This window comes from Ranitomeya imitator, chromosome 1, assembly GCF_032444005.1.
Source record: "Ranitomeya imitator isolate aRanImi1 chromosome 1, aRanImi1.pri, whole genome shotgun sequence".
NCBI lineage: Eukaryota > Metazoa > Chordata > Amphibia > Anura > Dendrobatidae > Ranitomeya > Ranitomeya imitator.
The window spans coordinates 50,217,028-50,240,433 of record NC_091282.1 but is presented as its reverse complement, the minus strand read 5'-3'; the positions used below and the strand labels follow the sequence as shown (position 1 = coordinate 50,240,433).

The 23,406-nt window shown below is 44.2% G+C and overlaps 1 protein-coding gene across 2 annotated transcripts in view; it reads left to right on the top strand.

The window, feature by feature from the left end:
- ME2 (malic enzyme 2) overlaps positions 1-22,859 on the top strand; it is a 45,909-nt gene extending 23,050 nt beyond the window's left edge. For both annotated transcript variants that reach the window (XM_069746253.1, XM_069746263.1), the window contains 12 exons: positions 4,833-4,908; positions 4,993-5,154; positions 7,731-7,834; positions 7,938-8,047; positions 12,722-12,819; positions 13,601-13,714; positions 17,474-17,588; positions 17,758-17,900; positions 17,992-18,094; positions 18,881-18,951; positions 19,920-20,018; positions 21,443-22,859. In XM_069746253.1, the coding sequence (XP_069602354.1) occupies positions 4,833-4,908; positions 4,993-5,154; positions 7,731-7,834; positions 7,938-8,047; positions 12,722-12,819; positions 13,601-13,714; positions 17,474-17,588; positions 17,758-17,900; positions 17,992-18,094; positions 18,881-18,951; positions 19,920-20,018; positions 21,443-21,607 (1,360 nt within the window). In that variant the 3' untranslated portion in view covers positions 21,608-22,859. The remainder of the gene's footprint in view (positions 1-4,832; positions 4,909-4,992; positions 5,155-7,730; positions 7,835-7,937; positions 8,048-12,721; positions 12,820-13,600; positions 13,715-17,473; positions 17,589-17,757; positions 17,901-17,991; positions 18,095-18,880; positions 18,952-19,919; positions 20,019-21,442) is intronic.
- Positions 22,860-23,406: the final 547 nt, after the last annotated feature.

Sequence of the window (23,406 nt, the reverse complement as noted above, 5' to 3'; positions counted from 1 at the left end):
GAGACACCCAGACCTCACATCCAGCCTATATTACTGGGAGAGAGACACAGAGCTCAGATCCAGCCTATATTACTGGGAGAGACACACAGACCTCACATCCAGCCTATATTACTGGGAGAGACACACAGAGCTCACATCCAGCCTATATTACTGGGAGAGAGACACAGAGCTCACATCCAGCCTATATTACTGGGAGAGACACAGAGCTCACATCCAGCCTATATTACTGGGAGAGACACACAGACCTCACATCCAGTATATATTACTGGGAGAGACACCGAGACCTCACATCCAGTATATATTACTGGGAGAGACACCCAGACCTCACATCCAGCCTATATTACTGGGAGAGACACACAGACCTCACATCCAGCCTATATTACTGGGAGAAACACACAGACCTCACATCCAGTATATATTACTGGGAGAGACACACAGACCTCACATCCAGTATATATTACTGGGAGAGACACACAGACCTCACATCCAGTATATATTACTGGGAGAGACACCCAGAGCTCACATCCAGTATATATTACTGGGAGAGACACAGAGCTCACATCCAGCCTATATTACTGGGAGAGACACAAAGACCTCACATCCAGCCTATATTACTGGGAGAGATGCACAGAGCTCAGTTCCAGCTTCACAGTAGAAAAATCTGAAAACTTGCATTAGACTGCACATTGCATCTCAGGGGTCTGAAAATGAATAAAGGGCTCATGACTGCAGCGTGAAACTTAGTGGAATTTTGATAACTAATGGTAATCACTTGAATATGTAAAGAATATTTTCCTTGTCAAAGGTATCCATAGCCTTTAATAATCAGTTTACCAAATATGTGTTTTCCCCATTTTTGCATGTACAGATATATGTAAAATTTTGCCTGCATCCTCTACTAGCAGGAGCTTAACAGCTTACTATATACTCTATACTCGTATATCATTAAAATTAAATTGAATGGGAGCCCTGTATGCAGTACACGCACAAGCGCCACCTACTGGTGGCTACAGTCATACAGTGTTAGCATTTGGCTGCCTGTGTGAAGAGGTTGGAGGTTTTTGGACTTCTGTATAGGTCAAACAAAGGTGAAAACAGTGATGATAATGTGCACGTATGTATGCGTGTGTATGTATGTATGTGTATATATATATATATATATATATATATATATATTTATACATACAGTTATATGAAAAAAGTTTGGACACCCCTACTTATCTTAAGCTTAAGGTTTTATAAAAAATTTTTTTTTTTGCAACAGCTATTTCAGTTTCATATATCTAATAACTGTTGGACACAGTAATGTTTCTGCCTTGAAATGAGGTTTATTGTACTAACAGAAAATGTGCAATCTGCATTCAAACTAAATTTGACAGGTGCATAAGTATGGGCACCCTTATCATTTTCTTGTTTTAAATACCCCTACCTACTTTTTACTGACTTACTAAAGCACTTTTTTTGGTTTTCTAACCTCATTGAGCTTTGAACTTCATAGCCAGGTGTATGCAATCATGAGAAAAGCTACTTAAAGTGGCCACTTGCAAGTTGTTCTCCTGTTTGAATCTCCTCTGAAGAGTGGCATCATGGGCTCCTCAAAACAACTGTCTAATGATCTGAAAACAAAGATTGTTCAACATAGTTGTTCAGGGGAAGGATACAAAAAGCTGTCTCAGAGATTTAACCTGTCAATTTCCACTGTGAGGAACATAGTAAGGCTGGTTTCACATTTGTGTTTTTTGCCGCTGCGTTTTTGTGCAAAAAAACGCATGCGTTTTTTTTTCCTATACTTAACATTAAAAACGCATGCGTTCTTTTGCATGCGTTTTGCCCCTTTTTGCAGCCACATGCGTCTTTTCTATGCATGCGTTGTGTTGCAGAAATGCAACATGTAGTAATTTTTAGCACCGTTTTTTTGCCGCAAAAAAAGCATGCGTTTTTTTTGCGGCAAAAAAACCTATTGCTGTCTATGTAAACGCATGCGTTTTTATAGAAAAAAAACAGAAAACACACTGATATGCCACCCCCCACCATAAAGCTGATAAAGGGATCCTAACCCTAAAGGGATCCTAACCCTAACCCTAGGGATCCTAACCCTACCCCTAACCTAAGGGTTAGGGTTAGGATCCCTTTAGGGTTAGGATCCCTAGGGGTAGGGTTAGGGGTAGGGTTAGGATCTCTTTAGGGTTAGGATCCCTACCCCTAACCCTAGCTATTTCTGTTTATAGTGGGTTTTTTACTTGATTTTGATGATTGGCAGCTGTCACACACTTCTCATCATGCGTTTAAAAAACGCAAACTCATGAAAAAACGCATGTAAACGCGTCAAAACGCCGCATATTTTTCACCACATGCAAAAACGCATGCGTATAAAAAAACACAGCGTTTGCACGCGTTTACATGCGTTTTTTTTTTTTTTAAACGCATGCGTTTTAAAACGCAAATGTGAAACCAGCCTAAGGAAATGGAAGAACACAGGTACAGTTCTTGTTAAGGCCAGAAGTGGCAGGCCAAGAAAAACATCAGAGAGGCAGAGAAGAAGAATGGTGAGATCAGTCAAGGACAATCCTCAGACCACCTCCAGAGAGCTGCAGCATCAACTTGCTGCAGATGGTGTCACTGTGCATCGGTCAGCTATACAACGCACTTTGCACAAGGAGAAGCTGTATGGGAGAGTGATGCGAAAGAAGCCGTTTCTGCAAGCATGCCACATACAGAGTCGGCTGAGGTATGCAAAAGCACATTTGGAGAAGCCAATTTCTTTTTGGAAGAAGGTCCTGTGGACTGATGAAACCAAGATTGAGTTGTTTGGTCATACAAAAAGGAGTTATGCATGGTGGCCAAAAAACACAGCATTCCAAGAAAAACACTTGCTACCCACAGTAAAATTTGGTGGAGGTTCCATCATGCTTTGGGGCTGTGTGGCCAATGCCGGCACCGGGAATCTTGTTAAAGTTGAGGGACGCATGGATTCCTCTCAGTATCAGCAGATTCTTGACAATAATGTTCATGAATCAGTGACAAAGTTGAAGTTACGCAGGGGATGGATCTTTCAGCAAGACAATGATCCAAAACACCGCTCCAATTCTACTCAGGCATTCATGCAGAGGAACAATTACACTGTTCTGGAATGGCCATCCCAGTCCCCAGACCTGAATATCATTGAACATCTGTGGGATCATTTGAAGAGGGCTGTCCATGCTCGGCGACCATCAAACTTAACTGAACTGGAATTGTTTTGTAAAGAGGAATGGTCAAAAATACCTTCATCCAGGATCCAGGAACTCATTAAAAGCTACAGGAAGCGACTAGAGGCTGTTATTTTTGCAAGAGGAGGATCTACTAAATGTTAATGTCACTTTAACAGTTATTAGATATATGAAACTGAAATAGCTGCTGCAAAAAAAACAATTTTTATAAAACATTAAGCTTAAGATTAATAGGGGTGCCCAAACATTTTCATATATATATATTATACCGTATACACTCGAGTATAAGCCGAGATTTTCAGCCCATTTTTTTGGGGCTGAAAGTCCCCCTCTCGGCTTATACTCGAGTCATACCCGGGGGGCGGCGGGGGCTGTCTAGTTATACTTACCTGCTCCGGCGCAGTCCCTGCTTCTTCCAGCGCTGCAGATTCTTCCTGTATTGAGCGGTCACATGGTACCGCTCATTAGAGTCATGAATATGCGGCTCCACCTCCCATAGAGGTGGAGCCGCATATTCATGACTGAAAATGAGCGGTAACTGTGACCGCTCAATACAGCAAGAAGATGCAGCGCCGGGAGCAGCAGGGACCGCGCCAGGAGCAGGTAAGTATACGGGGAGGGGAGAGCTGCGCGATATTTACCTGCTCCTCGCTCCGGTGCGGCTCCGTCTTCCGCGTCCTCTAGCAGTGGCGCTCAGGTTAGAGGGCGCGGTGACGTAGTCAGTGCGCGCCCTCTGCTGAGCGTCAGTGCTGGAGGCAGAGCCGCACGAGGAGCAGGTAAAAGTGCCGGGGTCCTCAGCGAAGAGAGGTGAGTATGTGATTTTTTTATTGCAGCAGCAGCAGCATTATATATTGGACAGCTTTATATGGAGCATCTATGGGGCCATAATGAACGGTGCAGAGCATTCCATATGGCACAGCTTTATATAGAGCATCTATGGGGCCATAATGAACGGTGCAGAGCATTATATATGGCACAGCTTTATATAGAGCATCTATGGGGCCATAATGAACGGTGCAGAGCATTATATATGGCACAGCTTTATATGGAGCATCTATGGGGCCATAATGAACGGTGCAGAGCATTATATATGGCACAGCTTTATATGGAGCATCTATGGGGCCATAATGAACGGTGCAGAGCATTCCATATGGCACAGCTTTATATGGAGCATCTATGGGGCCATAATGAATGGTGCAGAGCATTATATATGGCACAGCTTTATATGGCACAGCTATGGGGCTATAATGAACGGTGCAGAGCATTATATGTGGCACAGCTTTATGTGGAGTATCTATGGGGCCATAATGAACGGTGCAGAGCATTCTATATGGGGCACCGCTTTCTATGGAACATCTATGGGGCCATAATGAATGGTGCAGAGCATTATATATGGGGCACAGCTTTATATGGAGCATCTATGGGGCCATAATGAACGATATGGAGCATCTATTTTTATTTTTGAAATTTACCGGTAGCTGCTGCATTTCCTACCCTAGGCTTATACTCGATTCAATAAGTTTTCCCAGTTTTTTGTGGCAAAATTAGGGGGGTCGGCTTATACTCAAGTATATACGGTATATATATAATATATATGTATGTGTGTGTTCTATTTTCCTCTAGGGGACTGTATATTTCCATCTTTGATAAAGGGCATATCCGATCTATCCTGGATAATTGGCCGGAGACAGATGTTAAGGTAATGGATCAGAAGTCACTTCTTCAAAGTGATTTTCTTAAAGTTGTATGATTTGCTTTCCTGACATCTACTTTTCTCTCACAGGCAGTTGTGGTGACAGATGGAGAGAGGATACTGGGTCTTGGGGACCTCGGGGTCTATGGCATGGGAATTCCTGTAGGAAAATTGTGTCTCTATACGGCATGTGCAGGGATCCGACCTCAGAAATGCCTCCCTGTGGTCATCGATGTCGGCACTGATAATCCGGTAAGATCACATTGCTAAAATAACTTTTTATTTTTTTAATTGGTCCTGTTATATTCCAGAGCTGCGCTCACTATTCTGCTGGTGCAGTCACTGTGTACATACATAACATTACTGATCCTGAGTTACATCCTGCATTATACTCCAGAGCTGCACTCACTATTCTGCTGGTGCAGTCACTGTGTACATACATTACATTACTGATCCTCAGTTACATCCTGTATTATACCCCAGAGCTGCACTCACTATTCTGCTGGTGCAGTCACTGTGTACATACATTACATTACTGATTCTGAGTTATATCCTGTATTATACCCCAGAGCTGCACTCACTATTCTGCTGGTGCAGTCACTGTGTACATACATTACATTACTGATCCTGCGTTACATCCTGTATTATATCCCAGAGCTGCACTCACTATTCTGCTGGTGCAGTCACTGTGTACATACATTACATTACTGATCCTGTATTATACCCCAGAGCTGCACTCACTATTCTGCTGGTGCAGTCACTGTGTACATACATTACATTACTGATCCTGAGTTACATCCTGTATTATACTCCAGAGCTGCACTCACTATTCTGCTGGTGCAGTCACTGTGTACATACATTACATTACTGATCCTGAGTTACATCCTGTATTATACCCCAGAGCTGCACTCACTATTCTGCTGGTGCAGTCACTGTGTACATACATTACGGATCAGTAATTACCTCCTGTATTATACCCCAGAGCTGCACTCACTATTCTGCTGGTGCAGTCACTGTGTACATACATTACGGATCAGTAATTACCTCCTGTATTATACCCCAGAGCTGCACTCACTATTCTGCTGGCGCAGTCACTGTGTACATATATTACATTACTGATCCTGAGTTACATCCTGTATTATACCTCAGAGCTGCACTCACTATTCTGCTGGTGCAGTCACTGTGTACATACATTACATTACTGATCCTGAGTTACATCCTGTATTATACCCCAGAGCTGCACTCACTATTCTGCTGGTGCAGTCACTGTGTACATACATTACGGATCAGTAATTACCTCCTGTATTATACCCCAGAGCTGCACTCACTATTCTGCTGGCGCAGTCACTGTGTACATACATTACATTACTGATCCTGAGTTACATCCTGTATTATACCCCAGAGCTGCACTCACTATTCTGCTGGTGCAGTCACTGTGTACATACATTACGGATCAGTAATTACCTCCTGTATTATACCCCAGAGCTGCACTCACTATTCTGCTGGCGCAGTCACTGTGTACATACATTACATTACTGATCCTGAGTTACATCCTGTATTATACCCCAGAGCTGCACTCACTATTCTGCTGGTGCAGTCACTGTGTACATACATTACATTACTGATCCTGAGTTATATCCTGTATTATACCCCAGAGCTGCACTCACTATTCTGCTGGTGCAGTCACTGTGTGCATACATTACATTACTGATCCTGAGTTATATCCTGTATTATACCCCAGAGCTGCACTCACTATTCTGCTGGTGCAGTCACTGTGTACATACATTACATTACTGATCCTGAGTTACATCCTGTATTATACCTCAGTGCTGCACTCACTATTCTGCTGGTGCAGTCACTGTGTACATACATTACATTACTGATCCTGAGTTACATCCTGTATTATACCCCAGAGCTGCACTCACTATTCTGCTGGTGCAGTCACTGTGTACATAAATTACATTACTGATCCTGAGTTATATCCTGTATTATACCTCAGAGCTGCACTCACTATTCTGCTGGTGCAGTCACTGTGTACATACATTACATTACTGATCCTGAGTTACCTCCTGTATTATACTCCAGAGCTGCACTCACTATTCTGCTGGTGCAGTCACTGTGTACATACATTACGGATCAGTAATTACCTCCTGTATTATACCCCAGAGCTGCACTCACTATTCTGCTGGTGCAGTCACTGTGTACATACATTACGGATCAGTAATTACCTCCTGTATTATACCCCAGAGCTGCACTCACTATTCTGCTGGTGCAGTCACTGTGTACATACATTACGGATCAGTAATTACCTCCTGTATTATACCCCAGAGCTGCACTCACTATTCTGCTGGTGCAGTCACTGTGTACATACATTACATTACGGATCAGTAATTACCTCCTGTATTATACCCAGAGCTGCACTCACTATTCTGCTGGTGCAGTCACTGTGTACATACATTACGGATCAGTAATTACCTCCTGTATTATACCCAGAGCTGCACTCACTATTCTGCTGGTGCAGTCGCTCTGTGGCCAAAGGTTTTTGAGACTGACACAGATTTTGGTTTTTACGTTTGCTGTGTCGGTGTTTCTGGGTCTGTTACTGTTCTGTTTCTATGGTCAGTAAAGTACAATTATCAGCGATTCATACGTTTTATTGACAAATACAGGAAGTTTTTGTAGACTCCATATTTGCAGTGTGGACCCTTATTTTTCGCAGTGGATTATCGACATGGAAGCGATGATAAAATTGGTCTTTTGTGCTGAAGTATTATAAGTGACGTCTTGGGTTGTGTTAACCCCTGCATTGCTGTATTCTTACATGACAGGCATTGCTGAAGGATCCGTTTTATATGGGCCTTTACCAGAAGAGAGACCGGACCCAGCGCTACGATGATCTGATTGACGAGTTCATGGATGCTGTTACAGACCGGTACTTGTTCCATGAATATTAGTTTTCAGAATCTTCAGTGTTTACATACACATTAGTGTCGTCTCTGATCAGTGGCCTCTACCACCCCCGACGTGTTCCCCAGGTACGGCCAGAATACGCTCATCCAGTTTGAAGACTTCGGAAACCACAATGCCTTCAGATTCCTGAGGAAGTACCGAGAAAAATACTGCACCTTCAATGATGATATTCAAGGTACGGCAAATCCTGCAGGTGAGCCGAGCCGGCCGGTATCAGAGAGGAGCCCTCGCCTTTAGGCTGAGATCACACGAGGATATAAAAAAAATGGTTTTCATTTGGAAAAAACGGAGCATTTATGTGTGGTCACCCGTATGGCCTCTGTTATCAGACGTTGCGAACCCAAATAGGCGTATCCGAAATATGAAAGCATGGTTCTGAAATCCCTATTCGATGCACATTAGTCCGAGCGTTGGCTGTTTTTCCATGGACGGCACTCGGACAAAATATGCTCATGTGAACATCGCCTTAGGATCACGCAACAGTATAAAAATCGTTCAGAGTTGTAGCCAGAAAAGTGGAACCATTGTTTCCCCACTTGTCATCCGTGTACAAATCCTTTAAAATATAGCATTTTACATAATTCCAATGTATCCATAAAAATCGGATGCTAGACTGTGGCTTTCGTATGACATCTGTTTTTTTTTTTTTTTTTTTCTCACACCCATAGACTTGAGTGGGAGAGTCTCGTTCAGTTCTCAGAGAAAAATTGGGTATTCTGCAATTTTATTTTTTTTACAAGCTGATTCAGTCAATGAGAAAGGTTGTTCATCTTCACTTCCCCATTGATTAATATTGGTCCTGTTGTGATCATTTTTTTTTTTTTTTGAACTGATGACAATGTAGCCGATAATACTGTTCTGTGCAGGAGCCATTTATAGTAATTAATTAGTTTTTTACCAGAATATAAGAGAAATATCCTAGTAGTGCCACCTAGTGGAGATCTGAAGATTTTTTAAATCTTTTTTCCTTTTCTCCTTACCTTTTCTCCTTGCCGTCCCTTCTCATATTCCCTTTCCTATCTTTCTTCCTTCCCTCCTTGTCTTTCCTTCCCTTCCCTCCTTGCTTTCCCTCCCCTTCTCTCCTTCCCTCTCCTCCCCTTCTCTCCTTCTTTCCCCTCCCCTTCCCTCCTTGCCTTCCCTCCTTGCCTTTCCTTACCTTCCGTCCTTGCCTTTCCTTACTGCCCCTCCTTGCCTTTCCTTACCGCCCCTCCTTGCCTTTCCTTACCGCCCCTCCTTGCCTTTCCTTATCGCCCCTCCTTGCCTTTCCTTACTGCCCCTCCTTGCCTTTCCTTATCGCCCCTCCTTGCCTTTCCTTATCGCCCCTCCTTGCCTTTCCTTACTGCCCCTCCTTGCCTTTCCTTATCGCCCCTCCTTGCCTTTCCTTATCGCCCCTCCTTGCCTTTCCTTACTGCCCCTCCTTGGCTTTCCTTACCGCCCCTCCTTGCCTTTCCTTACCGCCCCTCCTTGCCTTTCCTTACCGCCCCTCCTTGCCTTTCCTTACCGCCCCTCCTTGCCTTTCCTTACCGCCCCTCCTTGCCTTTCCTTATCGCCCCTCCTTGCCTTTCCTTACTGCCCCTCCTTGCCTTTCCTTACCGCCCCTCCGTGCCTTTCCTTATCGCCCCTCCTTGCCTTTCCTTACTGCCCCTCCTTGCCTTTCCTTACCGCCCCTCCGTGCCTTTCCTTATCGCCCCTCCTTGCCTTTCCTTACCGCCCCTCCTTGGCTTTCCTTACCGCCCCTCCATGGCTTTCCTTACCGCCCCTCCTTGCCTTTCCTTACCGCCCCTCCTTGCCTTTCCTTACCGCCCCTCCTTGCCTTTCCTTACCGCCCCTCCTTGCCTTTCCTTATCGCCCCTCCTTGCCTTTCCTTACCGCCCCTCCTTGCCTTTCCTTACCGCCCCTCCATGGCTTTCCTTACCGCCCCTCCTTGCCTTTCCTTACCGCCCCTCCTTGCCTTTCCTTACCGCCCCTCCTTGCCTTTCCTTACCGCCCCTCCTTGCCTTTCCTTACCGCCCCTCCTTGCCTTTCCTTACCGCACCTCCTTGCCTTTCCTTACCGCCCCTCCTTGCCTTTCCTTACCGCCCCTCCTTGCCTTTCCTTACCGCCCCTCCTTGCCTTTCCTTACCGCCCCTCCTTGCCTTTCCTTACCGCCCCTCCTTGCCTTTCCTTACCGCCCCTCCTTGCCTTTCCTTACCGCCCCTCCTTGCCTTTCCTTACCTCCCCTCCTTGCCTTTCCTTACCGCCCCTCCTTGCCTTTCCTTACCGCCCCTCCTTGCCTTTCCTTACCGCCCCTCCTTGCCTTTCCTTACCGCCCCTCCTTGCCTTTCCTTACCGCCCCTCCTTGCCTTTCCTTACCGCCCCTCCTTGCCTTTCCTTACCGCCCCTCCTTGCCTTTCCTTACCGCCCCTCCTTGCCTTTCCTTACCGCCCCTCCTTGCCTTTCCTTACCGCCCCTCCTTGCCTTTCCTTACCGCCCCTCCTTGCCTTTCCTTACCGCCCCTCCTTGCCTTTCCTTACCGCCCCTCCTTGCCTTTCCTTACCGCCCCTCCTTGCCTTTCCTTACCGCCCCTCCTTGCCTTTCCTTACCGCCCCCTCCTTGCCTTCCCTTGCCTTCCCTCCTTGCTTTTCCTTACCTTCTCTCCTTGCCTTTCCTTACCTCCCCTCCTTGCCTTTCCTTGCCTTCCCTCCTTGCCTTTCCTTCCCTCCTTGCCTTTCCTTCCCTTCCCTCCTTGCCTTCCCTCCTTGCCTTCCCTCCTTGCCTTCCCTCCTTGCCTTTCCTTGCCTTAGCTCCTTGCCTTCCCTCCTTGCCTTTCCTTCCCTTCCCTCCTTGCCTTCCCTTCTTGCCTTCCCTCCTTGCCTTCCCTCCTTGCCTTAGCTCCTTGCCTTCCCTCCTTGCCTTTCCTTCCCTCCTTGCCTTTCCTTGCCTTCCCTCCTTGCCTTCCCTCCTTGCCTTCCCTCCTTGCCTTCCCTCCTTGCCTTCCCTCCTTGCCTTCCCTCCTTGCCTTTCCTCCTTGCCTTTCCTCCTTGCCTTCCCTCCTTGCCTTCCCTCCTTGCCTTCCCTCCTTGCCTTTCCTTGCCTTGCCTCCTTGCCTTCCCTCCTTGCCTTCCCTCCTTGCCTTCCCTCCTTGCCTTCCCTCCTTGCCTTTCCTTCCCTTCCCTCCTTGCCTTCCCTCCTTGCCTTAGCTCCTTGCCTTCCCTCCTTGCCTTTCCTTCCGTTCCCTCCTTGCCTTTCCTTCCCAAAAAATACTTCATACACGTCTGGTTTTCTTAACTGGTTCAAAGCTCGACAATTTTACCACCTGTGTATTTATTTTGTACATGTGGTTTTATAAGCTAGAAATGTCTTCTTTGGTTATTGAACGAATTTCACCTCTTTTTTTTTTTATCATGAAATGTGTAAATGTAATGTTTAATTTTCTGATATTTTCCACTTTTTATTTATTTTTTCTTAAAACCACAATGGGCCACTTAAAAAAGTTTAAATTGTGTTCCCCTTTTTGTTACATTTATGTTTATACATAGGACATGTGTTTGGTTTTGGGTTTTTTTTTTTTGCCTGGGGTGGGGATAAAAATATAATTTTGTACTGGCGGTGGCTTACTTCTGTTTTAATATTTGTTTTTTTGCGGTTTCTTTAATTATTTTAGATTTGTGACACATTGTGTCAAACCTAAAAGCATTTGGGGGCATTTAAACATTTCAAATACATTTTCTTTTTATTGCCGATATCCCCTATAACTCTTGATGGCATTTTCCCCTCGGGGCCTTGGCCGTCTCCCTGCACTGCGCAGCTGATCTGGGTAAGACCCTGCAGCTCCTGCTTCTTCGCAGCCTCTGGTAATTGATCTCTAGGTCAGGAAGAGGAAGCGCTATTACTGCTTTCTACCACCAGGGGGCGCTCACTGCTTACAGATGCTAAACCGCTCCCGTTAAAATATATAGGGATCTTCAGGGACAATTATTGTAAACTTTGCTTAAAGAGGACCTGTCATTTGCTAAAAAGTGTTGAGTACCTTATACTGTAGAAATCCCAGAGATCCCCTGATTCTGACGCTTTTTTCCATTTTGCTCTACGTCCCTTGATGGCAGAGATATATTTGCTGCTTTTGGGGAGCACCATGTGAAATTTCTGCTTACAAACCAACAGGGTTTTTCTTCAGAGTCTCCTTTGGGGGCGTACGCTTTCATTCCTCATTCCCACACTCTGTCAATCACAGCTCGGCAGCTGATCCAGCCGTTTAAGACCCTGCCGGCATCTGGGAGGGAAGGGTTGAAAGCGTACAAACCCAGGGAGTACTCTGAAAATACGCACAGTTGCAGTACGACTAGAGATTTCACATACTGTGCTCCAAAAGCAACACATTTGAATATCTCTGCAATGGAGCGACGCAGCGCAAAACTGAAAAAAGCGGCAAAATCAGAAGGTCTCCGCGATTTCTACAAGGTATTTATCTCAGTTATTTTGAGTGACAGTGCATGTTTTCTGGGCTAAAAATAATTTCCACACTTGGACTAGATTAAAAATTTTGTAGAGTTTTTTTTTTTTTCTTTTACAAGTTCTTTGTTTCACTGCACATTACTGGCTGCAGAATGAGTTAATTGGGAGTTTATTCTATTAGGAATTTGTGGCCTTTACCTGCGCTCCTTTAATTCATGGAAGTTTAGCTGTCAGCGGTTAAAAATCAGCACAGAAGTGTTCTTAAAAACAAGTCACTAATGCCCGTCGTAATGAGCTCACTGACAGATTCTTAGTTAGCTCGTTCTGCAGGCAATAATATCCAGGGAACCAGATTTGTTATGTACATTGTATGTGCAATAACCTGCGTTATACAAATGCGGTATTGTTGCTTCAGGCACGGCCTCGGTGGCGCTGGCCGGACTCCTCGCGACGCAGCAGGTGCTTGGAAAACCCATCACAGAGCAGAGAGTTCTCTTCCTTGGGGCAGGAGAGGTCTGTAATGGTTCAGTGCTTTTTGTCTAGTCTAACTATTCAGAATATTAGCCTTGCATTCTCATGAATCTTAACTTTTAGTGTTGGGAGTAATCCCCCACACACGTGATAGTTGAAATCTTTCAGGTCAATGAGGGTCCGGTCACTGGGACCCCCACCTTTAAGAACAGGGTGGTGAAAAGGCTGTATTCAAACGTTGCATTTTTGCAGTGCTTTTTTATTTTATGCAAGTTTTCAGCTGTTTCACAGAACCAGCAAAGTCTGAGATTTCAGAAATCTCATGCACACTTTTTTTTTTTTTTTTTTTTTGCAAAATGCAGTATGTCACTTTTTAGGTGTTTTTTCAGCGTTCCCCCCCCTCCCCCCCCCCCCATTGAAAGCAATGGGTGGTGCATAAAAACTCGGCAAAAAACGCAGGTATCGGGTTTTGCTGCATTTTTGGTGCAAAAACCTGATGAAGTTTAATCCGGTAAAGTTTAGTGCATAAAAAAATATATCAGCATGCACAAGAGAAAAACATACCGACACAAAAACGCAGCAGTAAAAGCGCAGTAAAAGCTAAGCAAAACCTGCTTTTTGTATAAAAAAAAAAACGCATCAAAAGTGCAACAGGTGAACATAGCCTAAGGCAATGATGCCAACTACCGGTTATTGGTTGTGAAACCTTCCCACGGCTCTCACCAATGTAACCGGTAAGATTTTCACAGTACACCTGATTAGCTGTTCTATAATAATTGGCTTCTTGCCTAATATACCGATAATCGATTTTTCCTATACTCAGGCAGCTCTGGGCATCGCTAACCTCATAGTCATGGCCATGATGGAGAGCGGAATTTCTGCTGAAGCCGCACGAGAGAAGATCTGGATGTTTGACAAATTTGGATTATTAGTTCAAGTAAGTGACAGGCAAGAGGCGGTTTGATTCCTCTGGGTCTAGTCTCCATATTAGTATTATAATAGTTATATTCTTACACATAGAAAGCAGTATTATAGTAGTTATATTCTTGTACATAGGGGACAGTATTATAGTAGTTATATTCTTGTACATAGGGGCAGTATTATAGTAGTTATATTCTTGTATATAGGAGCAGTATTATAGTAGTTATATTCTTGTACATAGGAGCAGTATTATAGTAGTTATATTCTTGTACATAGGGGCAGTATTATAGTAGTTATATTCTTGTACATAGAGGCAGTATTATAGTAGTTATATTCTTGTACATAGGGGGCAGTATTATAGTAGTTATATTCTTGTACATAGAAGCAGTATTATAGTAGTTATATTCTTGTACATAGAAGCAGTATTATAGTAGTTATATTCTTGTACATAGGAGCAGTATTATAGTAGTTATATTCTTGTACATAGGGGCAGAATTATAGTAGTTATATTCTTGTACATAGTTACATAGTTATTAAGGTTGAAGGAAGACTTTAAGTCCATCTAGTTCAACCCATAGCCTAAGGCTGGGTTCACACTGCGTTGTGTGAACCCGTTTAACGGACTACGTTACACCGTGGCATAACGCGGTGTAACGTAGTCCGTTAACGCCGCCATTACAAGCAATGGCGAGCGCATCGCTAGCGCACGCCCACAATGGGCGTGCGCTAGCGATGTGCCGTCATTGAGTGCCGGACCCGAGACGCCGCCTGCAGCGTTTCCGGGTCCGTCACTGCTAGCTCGCCGCTAGCGCAGATGGAGCTAGCAGAAGCTCCATCTGCGCTAGCGTTGTGCAAGCGCCGGCACTTGCGTTAGTGCAGTCCGTTTAACGGATATGTTGAACGGACTGCACTAACGTAGTGTGAACCTAGCCTAACCTAACATGCCCTAACATGTTGATCCAGAGGAAGGCAAAAAAAACCCTTGTGGCAAATAGTAAGCTCCACATTGGGGAAAAAATTCCTTCCCGACTCCACATACGGCAATCAGACTAGTTCCCTGGATCAACGCCCTATCAAGGAATCTAGTGTATATACCCTGTAACATTATACTTTTCCAGAAAGGTATCCAGTCCCCTCTTAAATTTAAGTAATGAATCACTCATTACAACATCATATGGCAGAGAGTTCCATAGTCTCACTGCTCTTACAGTAAAGAATCCGCGTCTGTTATTATGCTTAAACCTTTTTTCCTCCAGACGTAGAGGATTCCCCCTTGTCCCGGTTTCAGGTCTATGATTAAAAAGATCATCAGAAAGGTCATTGTACTGTCCCCTCATATATTTATACATTAACATAAGATCATCCCTTAGCCTTCGTTTTTCCAAACTAAATAGCCCCAAGTGTAATAACCTATCTTGGTATTGCAGACCCCCCAGTCCTCTAATAACCTTGGTCGCTCTTCTCTGCACCCGCTCCAGTTCAGCTATGTCTTTCTTATACACCGGAGACCAGAACTGTGCACAGTATTCTAAGTGTGGTCGAACAAGTGACTTGTATAGAGGTAAAATTATGTTCTCCTCATGAGCATCTATGCCTCTTTTAATGCATCCCATTATTTTATTTGCCTTTGTAGCAGCTGCCTGACACTGGCCACTGAATTTAAGTTTGTCATCCACCCATACACCCAGGTCTTTTTCATTGACGGTTTTGCCCAGAGTTTTAGAATTAAGCACATAATTATACATCTTATTACTTCTACCCAAGTGCATGACCTTACATTTATCCCCATTAAAGCTCATTTGCCATTTATCAGCCCAAGCTTCTAGTTTACATAAATCATCCTGTAATATAAAATTGTCCTCCTCTGTATTGATTACCCTGCAGAGTTTAGTGTCATCTGCAAATATTGAAATTCTACTCTGAATGCCCCCTACAAGGTCATTAATAAATATGTTAGAAAGAAGAGGGCCCAATACTGACCCCTGTGGTACCCCACTGCTAACTGCGACCCAGTCCGAGTGTGCTCCATTAATAACCACCCTTTGTTTCCTATCCCTGAGCCAGCTCTTAACCCACTTGCACATATTTTCCCCTATCCCCATTATTCTCATTTTATGTATCAACCTTTTGTGTGGCACCGTATCAAAAGCTTTTGAAAAGTCCATATACACTACATCCACTGGGTTCCCTTGGTCCAGTCCGGAACTTACCTCTTCATAGAAACTGATCAAATTAGTCTGACATGAACGGTCCCTAGTAAACCCGTGCTGATACTGGGTCATGAGGTTATTCCTCTTTAGATACTCCAGTATAGCGTCCCTTAGAATGCCCTCCAGGATTTTACCCACAGTAGAGGTTAAGCTTACTGGCCTATAGTTTCCGAGTTCAGTTTTTGTCCCCTTTTTGAATATTGGCACCACATTTGCTGTACGCCAGTCCTGTGGTACAGACCCTGTTATTATGGAGTCTTTAAAGATTAAAAATAATGGTCTATCAATGACTGTACTTAATTCCTGCAGTACTCGAGGGTGTATCCCATCCGGGCCCGGAGATTTGTCAATTTTAGTGATTTTTAGACGCCGCCGCACTTCCTGCTGGGTTAAGCCGGTGACATTTAATGGGGAATTTTTATCACTAGACATTTTGTCTGCCATGGGATTTTCTTGTGTAAATACTGATGAAAAAAAGTCATTTAGCATATTGGCTTTTTCCTCATCCTCATCCACCATTTCACCCAGATTATTTTTAAGGGGGCCAACACTATCATTTTTTAGTTTCTTACTATTTATGTAGTTAAAGAATATTTTGGGATTATTTTTACTCTCTCTGGCAATGAGTCTCTCTGTCTCAATCTTTGCTGCCTTGATTTGCTTTTTACAGAATTTATTTAATTTTCTGTATTTATTTAATGCCTCCTCACTACCTACTTCCTTTAATTCTCTAAATGCTTTCTTTTAGTCACTTATTGCGCCCCTTACAGCTCTATTTAGCCATATTGGTTTCCTCCTATTTCTAGTATGTTTATTCCCATACGGTATATACTGTGCACAGGTCCTATCCAGGATGCTAATAAACGTCTCCCATTTTCTTTGTGTATTTTTGTGTCTCAGGATATCGTCCCAGTTAATTGCACCAAGATCCTCTCTCATCCGTTGGAAATTTGCCCTCCTGAAGTTTAGTGTCCTTGTAACCCCTCTACTACACATCTTATTAAAGGATACATGAAAACTTATTATTTTGTGATCACTATTTCCCAAGTAACCCCCAACCCTTATGTTTGCTATGCGGTCTGGCCTGTTGGTTAATATTAGGTCTAGCAGTGCCCCCCTTCTTGTTGGGTCCTGAACCAGTTGTGAAAGGTAATTGTCTCTCATAGTTGTCAAAAACCGATTACCTTTGCTGGAACTGCAGGTTTCTGTTCCCCAATCTATTTCAGGGGACAGTATTATAGTAGTTATATTCTTGTACATAGGGGGCAGTATTATAGTAGGTTGTTTTTTCTTCTTGTAAATAGAGGTTCTTTCTCTGAATTTATTTATAATCACATTTCCATATTTGTAAGGCAGAAATATTTTTGATTGTGTTGACACTTAGCTTTTCTCGCTCTTCTTGGTATATGAGGACATGGGATCGGCTTGTATTTGTATTAATCTTATTGTGGTGTTATATGTTCAGCACATTTTCAGATCCGTATATCCCAGAACCGTTCCTTACGCCTTTGATGTTTCTTATTGTGCGTTTCTGACGTTTCCTTTCCTTGGTCTCTGCTCCTTAGGGCCGTGATGAAGGTGTGGACGGCAATCAGGAGTCTTTTGCGCATCTTCCTCCGCACCATTCAGTGAAAAGCTTTTTGGATGCCGTCAATGTCCTGAAGCCGACAGCAATCATCGGTGAGTGAACGGTGTACACAGGTCACTTGTGTGGTCTCATAAGGGGACAGGTAGGTGGGCTTATGTTGTGAGACATGGGCCCAGTGGAAAGAGCAGTGTCCCGCAGCAGCACAGAGTATTTCAGGAGAGATGACCGTGACGGAGCATGGCTTGCTTTTTTCGGATGCAGGTGTCGCTGGAGCCGGCCGTCTCTTCACAGAAGACGTCATTAAGGCGATGAGCGCCATTAACGACCGGCCGGTCATCTTTGCTCTGAGTAATCCTACTGCGAAGGCCGAGTGCACGGCGGAGGAGGCGTACTCCTGGACCGAGGTGTGTGTGCGTGCGGTGACATCCTACGTGCCAAAAGTGACCAATCAAAAAGTCAACTCAACAGTTTTTTTTATTTTCCCTTTTTCCCCAGGGGCGATGTCTCTTTGCCAGCGGCAGCCCATTTGATACAGTGACTTTAAATGACGGCCGTAGCTTTAAGCCAGGGCAGGGCAATAATGCCTACATCTTCCCAGGTGAGGGGGTGAAGGGTGTCATGGCTGCTTTATTAGCCATGGGTTGGTTACTCATGAGCACAAAATGCCCATTAAGGGTTAATCACCTTAAAGGGTTTTTTTTTTTAAATCTATAACAGGTGCAGATGTCAGTGGGGAGAGAACGATTGGGCATGTTGGATTTTAGCATGCCCGATCTTCGTGTGATTAGTTTGGAGGTTTTTTCTCTAGAGGAACCTGGTTTCTCCCCTCACTTTGTATATGGCAGGTATTGGAGAGCGTCATTACTGCTGGTGATCTTCATTAGGCCCCCTAATCTAGTGATGATGACCCTGGAGTACCCTCTATGGTAGTAATACCCCCTTAGTGTTTCCTTTAGTAATGGTGCCTCTGATAATGTGACCACCAATAAAAAGGAAAAAAAAAAGTTAATCTTGCCTATTCTAGTGCAATCATAAGTTCTTCCCCCTGCACTGATATTGGGGCGACGCCATTCATTGTGCCGCCTGCGCCTGGATGTTACCCTACAGCAGACTGCCACCTACAGGACACGAGTGTATCGGCATCATGTTGATTCTGATACATCAAAGTGGCTTTCACCCATAGGTCTGGGGCACCTGGCTACAATTCTGCGGCATGTGCCCAGGTCTTTGGCGCAACTAATGTCATTGCTACTTCATTTTTTTAAATATTGTGCAACTAAGAATTTACCTCCTCGGTCCCATCAAAGCTAAGCCACTGTGCCACCCTCTAGTGATAGTATCATTACTTATATTTAATGGTGTTATTCCCTCATTTTGTCACCAGGTGTCGCTCTTGCGGTGATCCTGAGCGGGGTGCGGCACATAAGCGATCGAGTATTCCTAGAAGCCGCTAAGGTGAGATGAAGGAAAGGTATAAAAGCGCCAGTCAGGGCAGAGCAGGAATCCTATCATGTTCTTATGTTTTCATAGACAAAACCAATATGGCTACCACTCCAGGGGTTAATCAGAGTAGTCACTCGGCTTTCCAGGGCTTCTGAAAAACCAAATCTAGCTCCATAAAATTTGGGATCTCTGCTCATATTTCTAGAGCTTGGCATCACTTTTTGATAGGTGGATGTCTGATAGCACCTTAAAAATTAAAGGGGTTGTCCACTACTTGAATATTGATGGGTCATCAATATCTGATCAGGGAGGTCCGACACCCTGCGTCCCTTCGCAGCCGACACCCTGCGTCCCCCCGCAGCCCGACACCCTGCGTCCCCCCGCAGCCCGACACCCTGCGTCCCCCCGCAGCCCGACACCCTGCGTCCCCCCGCAGCCCGACACCCTGCGTCCCCCCGCAGCCCGACACCCTGCGTCCCCCCGCAGCCCGACACCCTGCGTCCCCCCGCAGCCGACATTCCGGAACCCTCACTCTCAGGATCAATAATGATATAAGATGTCTGATCCTCCCCAAGTGACGGTGTATACTAGGAATACTCTGTAATTTAAATACCTGGAAATCCCCTTTAAGCAGCACTTTTTATCTGTGTGCAATAAACACATGAGTCCGCTCCTGCGGGCAAGGAATTATCGGACAGTATTGGGTTTCCGTAAGTGTAAAGAACGCTGCACTTTATCTTCTCGGCCCCTCTGCAATATCTGTTCGGGGGGCCCAGAAATATCTTGTGCCGTTCTCTTCTGTCCCGGAGGGGAGAAATGCTGTAACGAGACCCGTGGATACAAATGTGACTCGTGTTACCTAGTAGCCATGCTCAGCCTCTTGGTTGATAACAGGGAGCAATAGCGTACCCCGCAGATACAGAGGTTGGCTGTAGGTCTGGTGTAAGAATGTTGTTCCTAATAATAATTCTTCTCTCCAGGCTCTCGCAGAACAGCTAACTGCTGAGGAGCTGGAGCAAGGACGCCTGTACCCTCCGCTGTCCAACATCAGGGAGGTCTCCATATGTATCGCTGTCAAAGTAGGTGCAATGTCCTGTGTGTTACCATGCTCCGTCATCTAACCACCAGCAGAATAGTGAGTGCAGCTCTGGGGTATAATACAGGATGTAACTCAGGATCAGTAATGTAATGTATGTACACAGTGACTGCACCAGCAGAATAGTGAGTGCAGCTCTGGAGTATAATACAGGAGGTAACTCAGGATCAGTAATGTAATGTATGGACACAGTGACTGCACCAGCAGAATAGTGAGTGCAGCTCTGGGGTATAATACAGGATGTAACTCAGGATCAGTAATGTAATGTATGTACACAGTGACTGCACCAGCAGAATAGTGAGTGCAGCTCTGGAGTATAATACAGGAGGTAACTCAGGATCAGTAATGTAATGTATGTACACAGTGACTGCACCAGCAGAATAGTGAGTGCAGCTCTGGAGTATAATACAGGATGTAACTCAGGATCAGTAATGTAATGTATGTACACAGTGACTGCACCAGCAGAATAGTGAGTGCAGCTCTGGAGTATAATACAGGATGTAACTCAGGATCAGTAATGTAATGTATGTACAGTGACTGCACCAGCAGAATAGTGAGTGCAGCTCTGGAGTATAATACAGGATGTAACTCAGGATCAGTAATGTAATGTATGTACACAGTGACTGCACCAGCAGAATAGTGAGTGCAGCTGTGGAGTATAATACAGGATGTAACTCAGGATCAGTAATGTAATGTATGTACACAGTGACTCCACCAGCAGAATAGTGAGTGCAGCTCTGGAGTATAATACAGGATGTAACTCAGGATCAGTAATGTAATGTATGTACAGTGACTGCACCAGCAGAATAGTGAGTGCAGCTCTGGAGGATAATACAGGATGTAACTCAGGATCAGTAATGTAATGTATGTACACAGTGACTGCACCAGCAGAATAGTGAGTGCAGCTCTGGGGTATAATACAAGATGTAACTCAGGATCAGTAATGTAATGTATGTACACAGTGACTGCACCAGCAGAATAGTGAGTGCAGCTCTGGAGTATAATACAGGATGTAACTCAGGATCAGTAATGTAATGTATGTACACAGTGACTGCAACAGCAGAATAATGAGTGCAGCTCTGGGGTATAATACAGGGTGTAACTCAGGATCAGTAATGTAATGTATGTACACAGTGACTGCACCAGCAGAATAGTGAGTGCAGCTCTGGAGTATAATGCAGGATGTAACTCAGGATCAGTAATGTAATGTATGTACACAGAGACTGCACCAGCAGAATAGTGAGTGCAGCTCTAGCTTTAGATAAATGTCAGCTCCCCCTTCAGCTTGTTCCGTCAGTATGGGAGCTGGATCCTTTCTCCTTCTCTTGCACACCCTGATGTTATTAGCGTTGTCCCCATATATAATATATCATTTAGTAGAATTACCCTTTGTCCATTTTCCCCCAGGTGATGGAGTTTGTGTATAGGAATGGCATGGCTTTCCAGTACCCTGAGCCTCTGGAGAAGAACGGTTACGTGCGCTCTAAAGTGTGGAGCACGGACTATGACTCCTTCCTGCCGGACCTGTATGACTGGCCCGAGCACGCATCGAGGCCACATAAAATGTTCTGACGTCCAGACCCCCCCCCCCAGCACCTCCGTCCTGAGACAATCACCTTCATCGTGACCTTCACGTCTCCTGCTCAGAAACTTTAAAAATAAAAGTTGTCCTTCTTCCGGTGCCTTGTATAGAACTGATCTCCTGCGCAGCAGCAGGAGCGCCCATCTGCTACATCCCCGCTGTCCTAGATCCGGCCAAGTCCTGCACATGAGCTGCTACAAAGTATCACGTCCGTCATCTATATACATTGCCTGTTACCTTCTTGTGCTGTGATTTTGTATAGTCCTGCCTCGTGCCGTGTATCAGATCTTTGTCTCTGCAGCGCCTCTCTTGTCTCGAGGCCGGGTCTGGTAATGCAGCTCAGCCCCGGTCCATGATCAAAGGTGAAAGTGTCTAGAAAAAAAAAATCTGAACTTTTTTTTTTTTTCCTAATATCTTGCGACTTTTGAATATTTTGTGTTTTTTTTTTATTTTTTTTATACACATCATTTGGTATTATGGGAATCATAAAGGTAAAGTTAATGTCTTTGTGGCATCACTGGGACTTACTATGCAATAGATTTACAGCTGGCAACCTGCAGCACTCTGGGTTTTGTCACACTACAACTCCCAGCATGCTTATTTGTATAGGAGCTAAGCTGCAGTACCTGGCAGTGGCCACCACCCAGTGAACGGCGCTATGGTTTTCTGGCTCCATAGACTGTGGCTATTGCCGGAGCGGATCATAACTGATCAGTGAGGGGGGCCTCCACAGCTGACATATACTGAGCGTACGTCACTAAATTGGACAAACCCGTTTATCAAGAATCAGAAAATGTCCTATTGTTTAAATCAGGTTTTTGTGTTGCTTGTATTTTTTTTTTCTTTTTTTCCCATAGCTCATCTTTATAAAAAAAAAAAAAGAGTAATTTTGCAATTTTCAGTCTGCTCACTGGAGCAAATCCTTTTGAGGAAGAGTTTTCAGCAGACTCATTATCAGCAGAGGCAGGATTGCAATGACTCTTTTATACACAGTTTATGACTCGGGATCTACCAATCACAGTAGGCGATGTCACACTGACCTTTGCACACGCTCATTCGATGCTTCAATACAAAAAAAGATGGTGTCAGTTTGTTAATTTTGGCTGTGTGCATGTGTTGTTTCCTGAAACAGCATGAAGTTACAGTTTTTAAACAAAGCCCTAGTGGTCAATGTGAAAATTGCAAGATATTATTTTTCTTAATGCAGATTGTGATGGGGGGGGAAAAATTCTTTTTTTTTTTTTTAAATACATAAAACGAAAACCTAAATATTCCGCTGGAATAGTAAATCAGTCCTACTGTGTACTGATGAAGATGGGGTCTAATAATGGATATTATCTGACATTATAAAATGAGGGTTGATGGGGTTCATTACAGCGCCGCCCTTGTAAAAATGGCTGTGTCTGGTATTGCAACTCGGCTTCCATTATATAAATAGAGCTGAAAGGCAGCAACAAACGCAGACACGGCTCTTTTACTACTTCCTGACATGTGATATACATGTACATCACACGTTGGGTGTGGGTATATAGAAATCACTCCACACACAAGGGATGTCAGCAATCCACTCCTCTAAAGTGTCAAAAAAATACAGTATAAGAAAAAGTATGTTCTAAAAGTATAAAAAAAAAAAAGTGAAACGTATAAAAGTTGAAATCACTTTTTTTTATCCTTGAAAAAAGTAAAAAAAAACACATTAGGTATCAATCAAGTTGTCTGTAAAAGTACCATCCGTTAAAATAAAAGCTTGTAAGTACCAAGAGAAAAAAAAAAGCCTAAATTGTGGCCT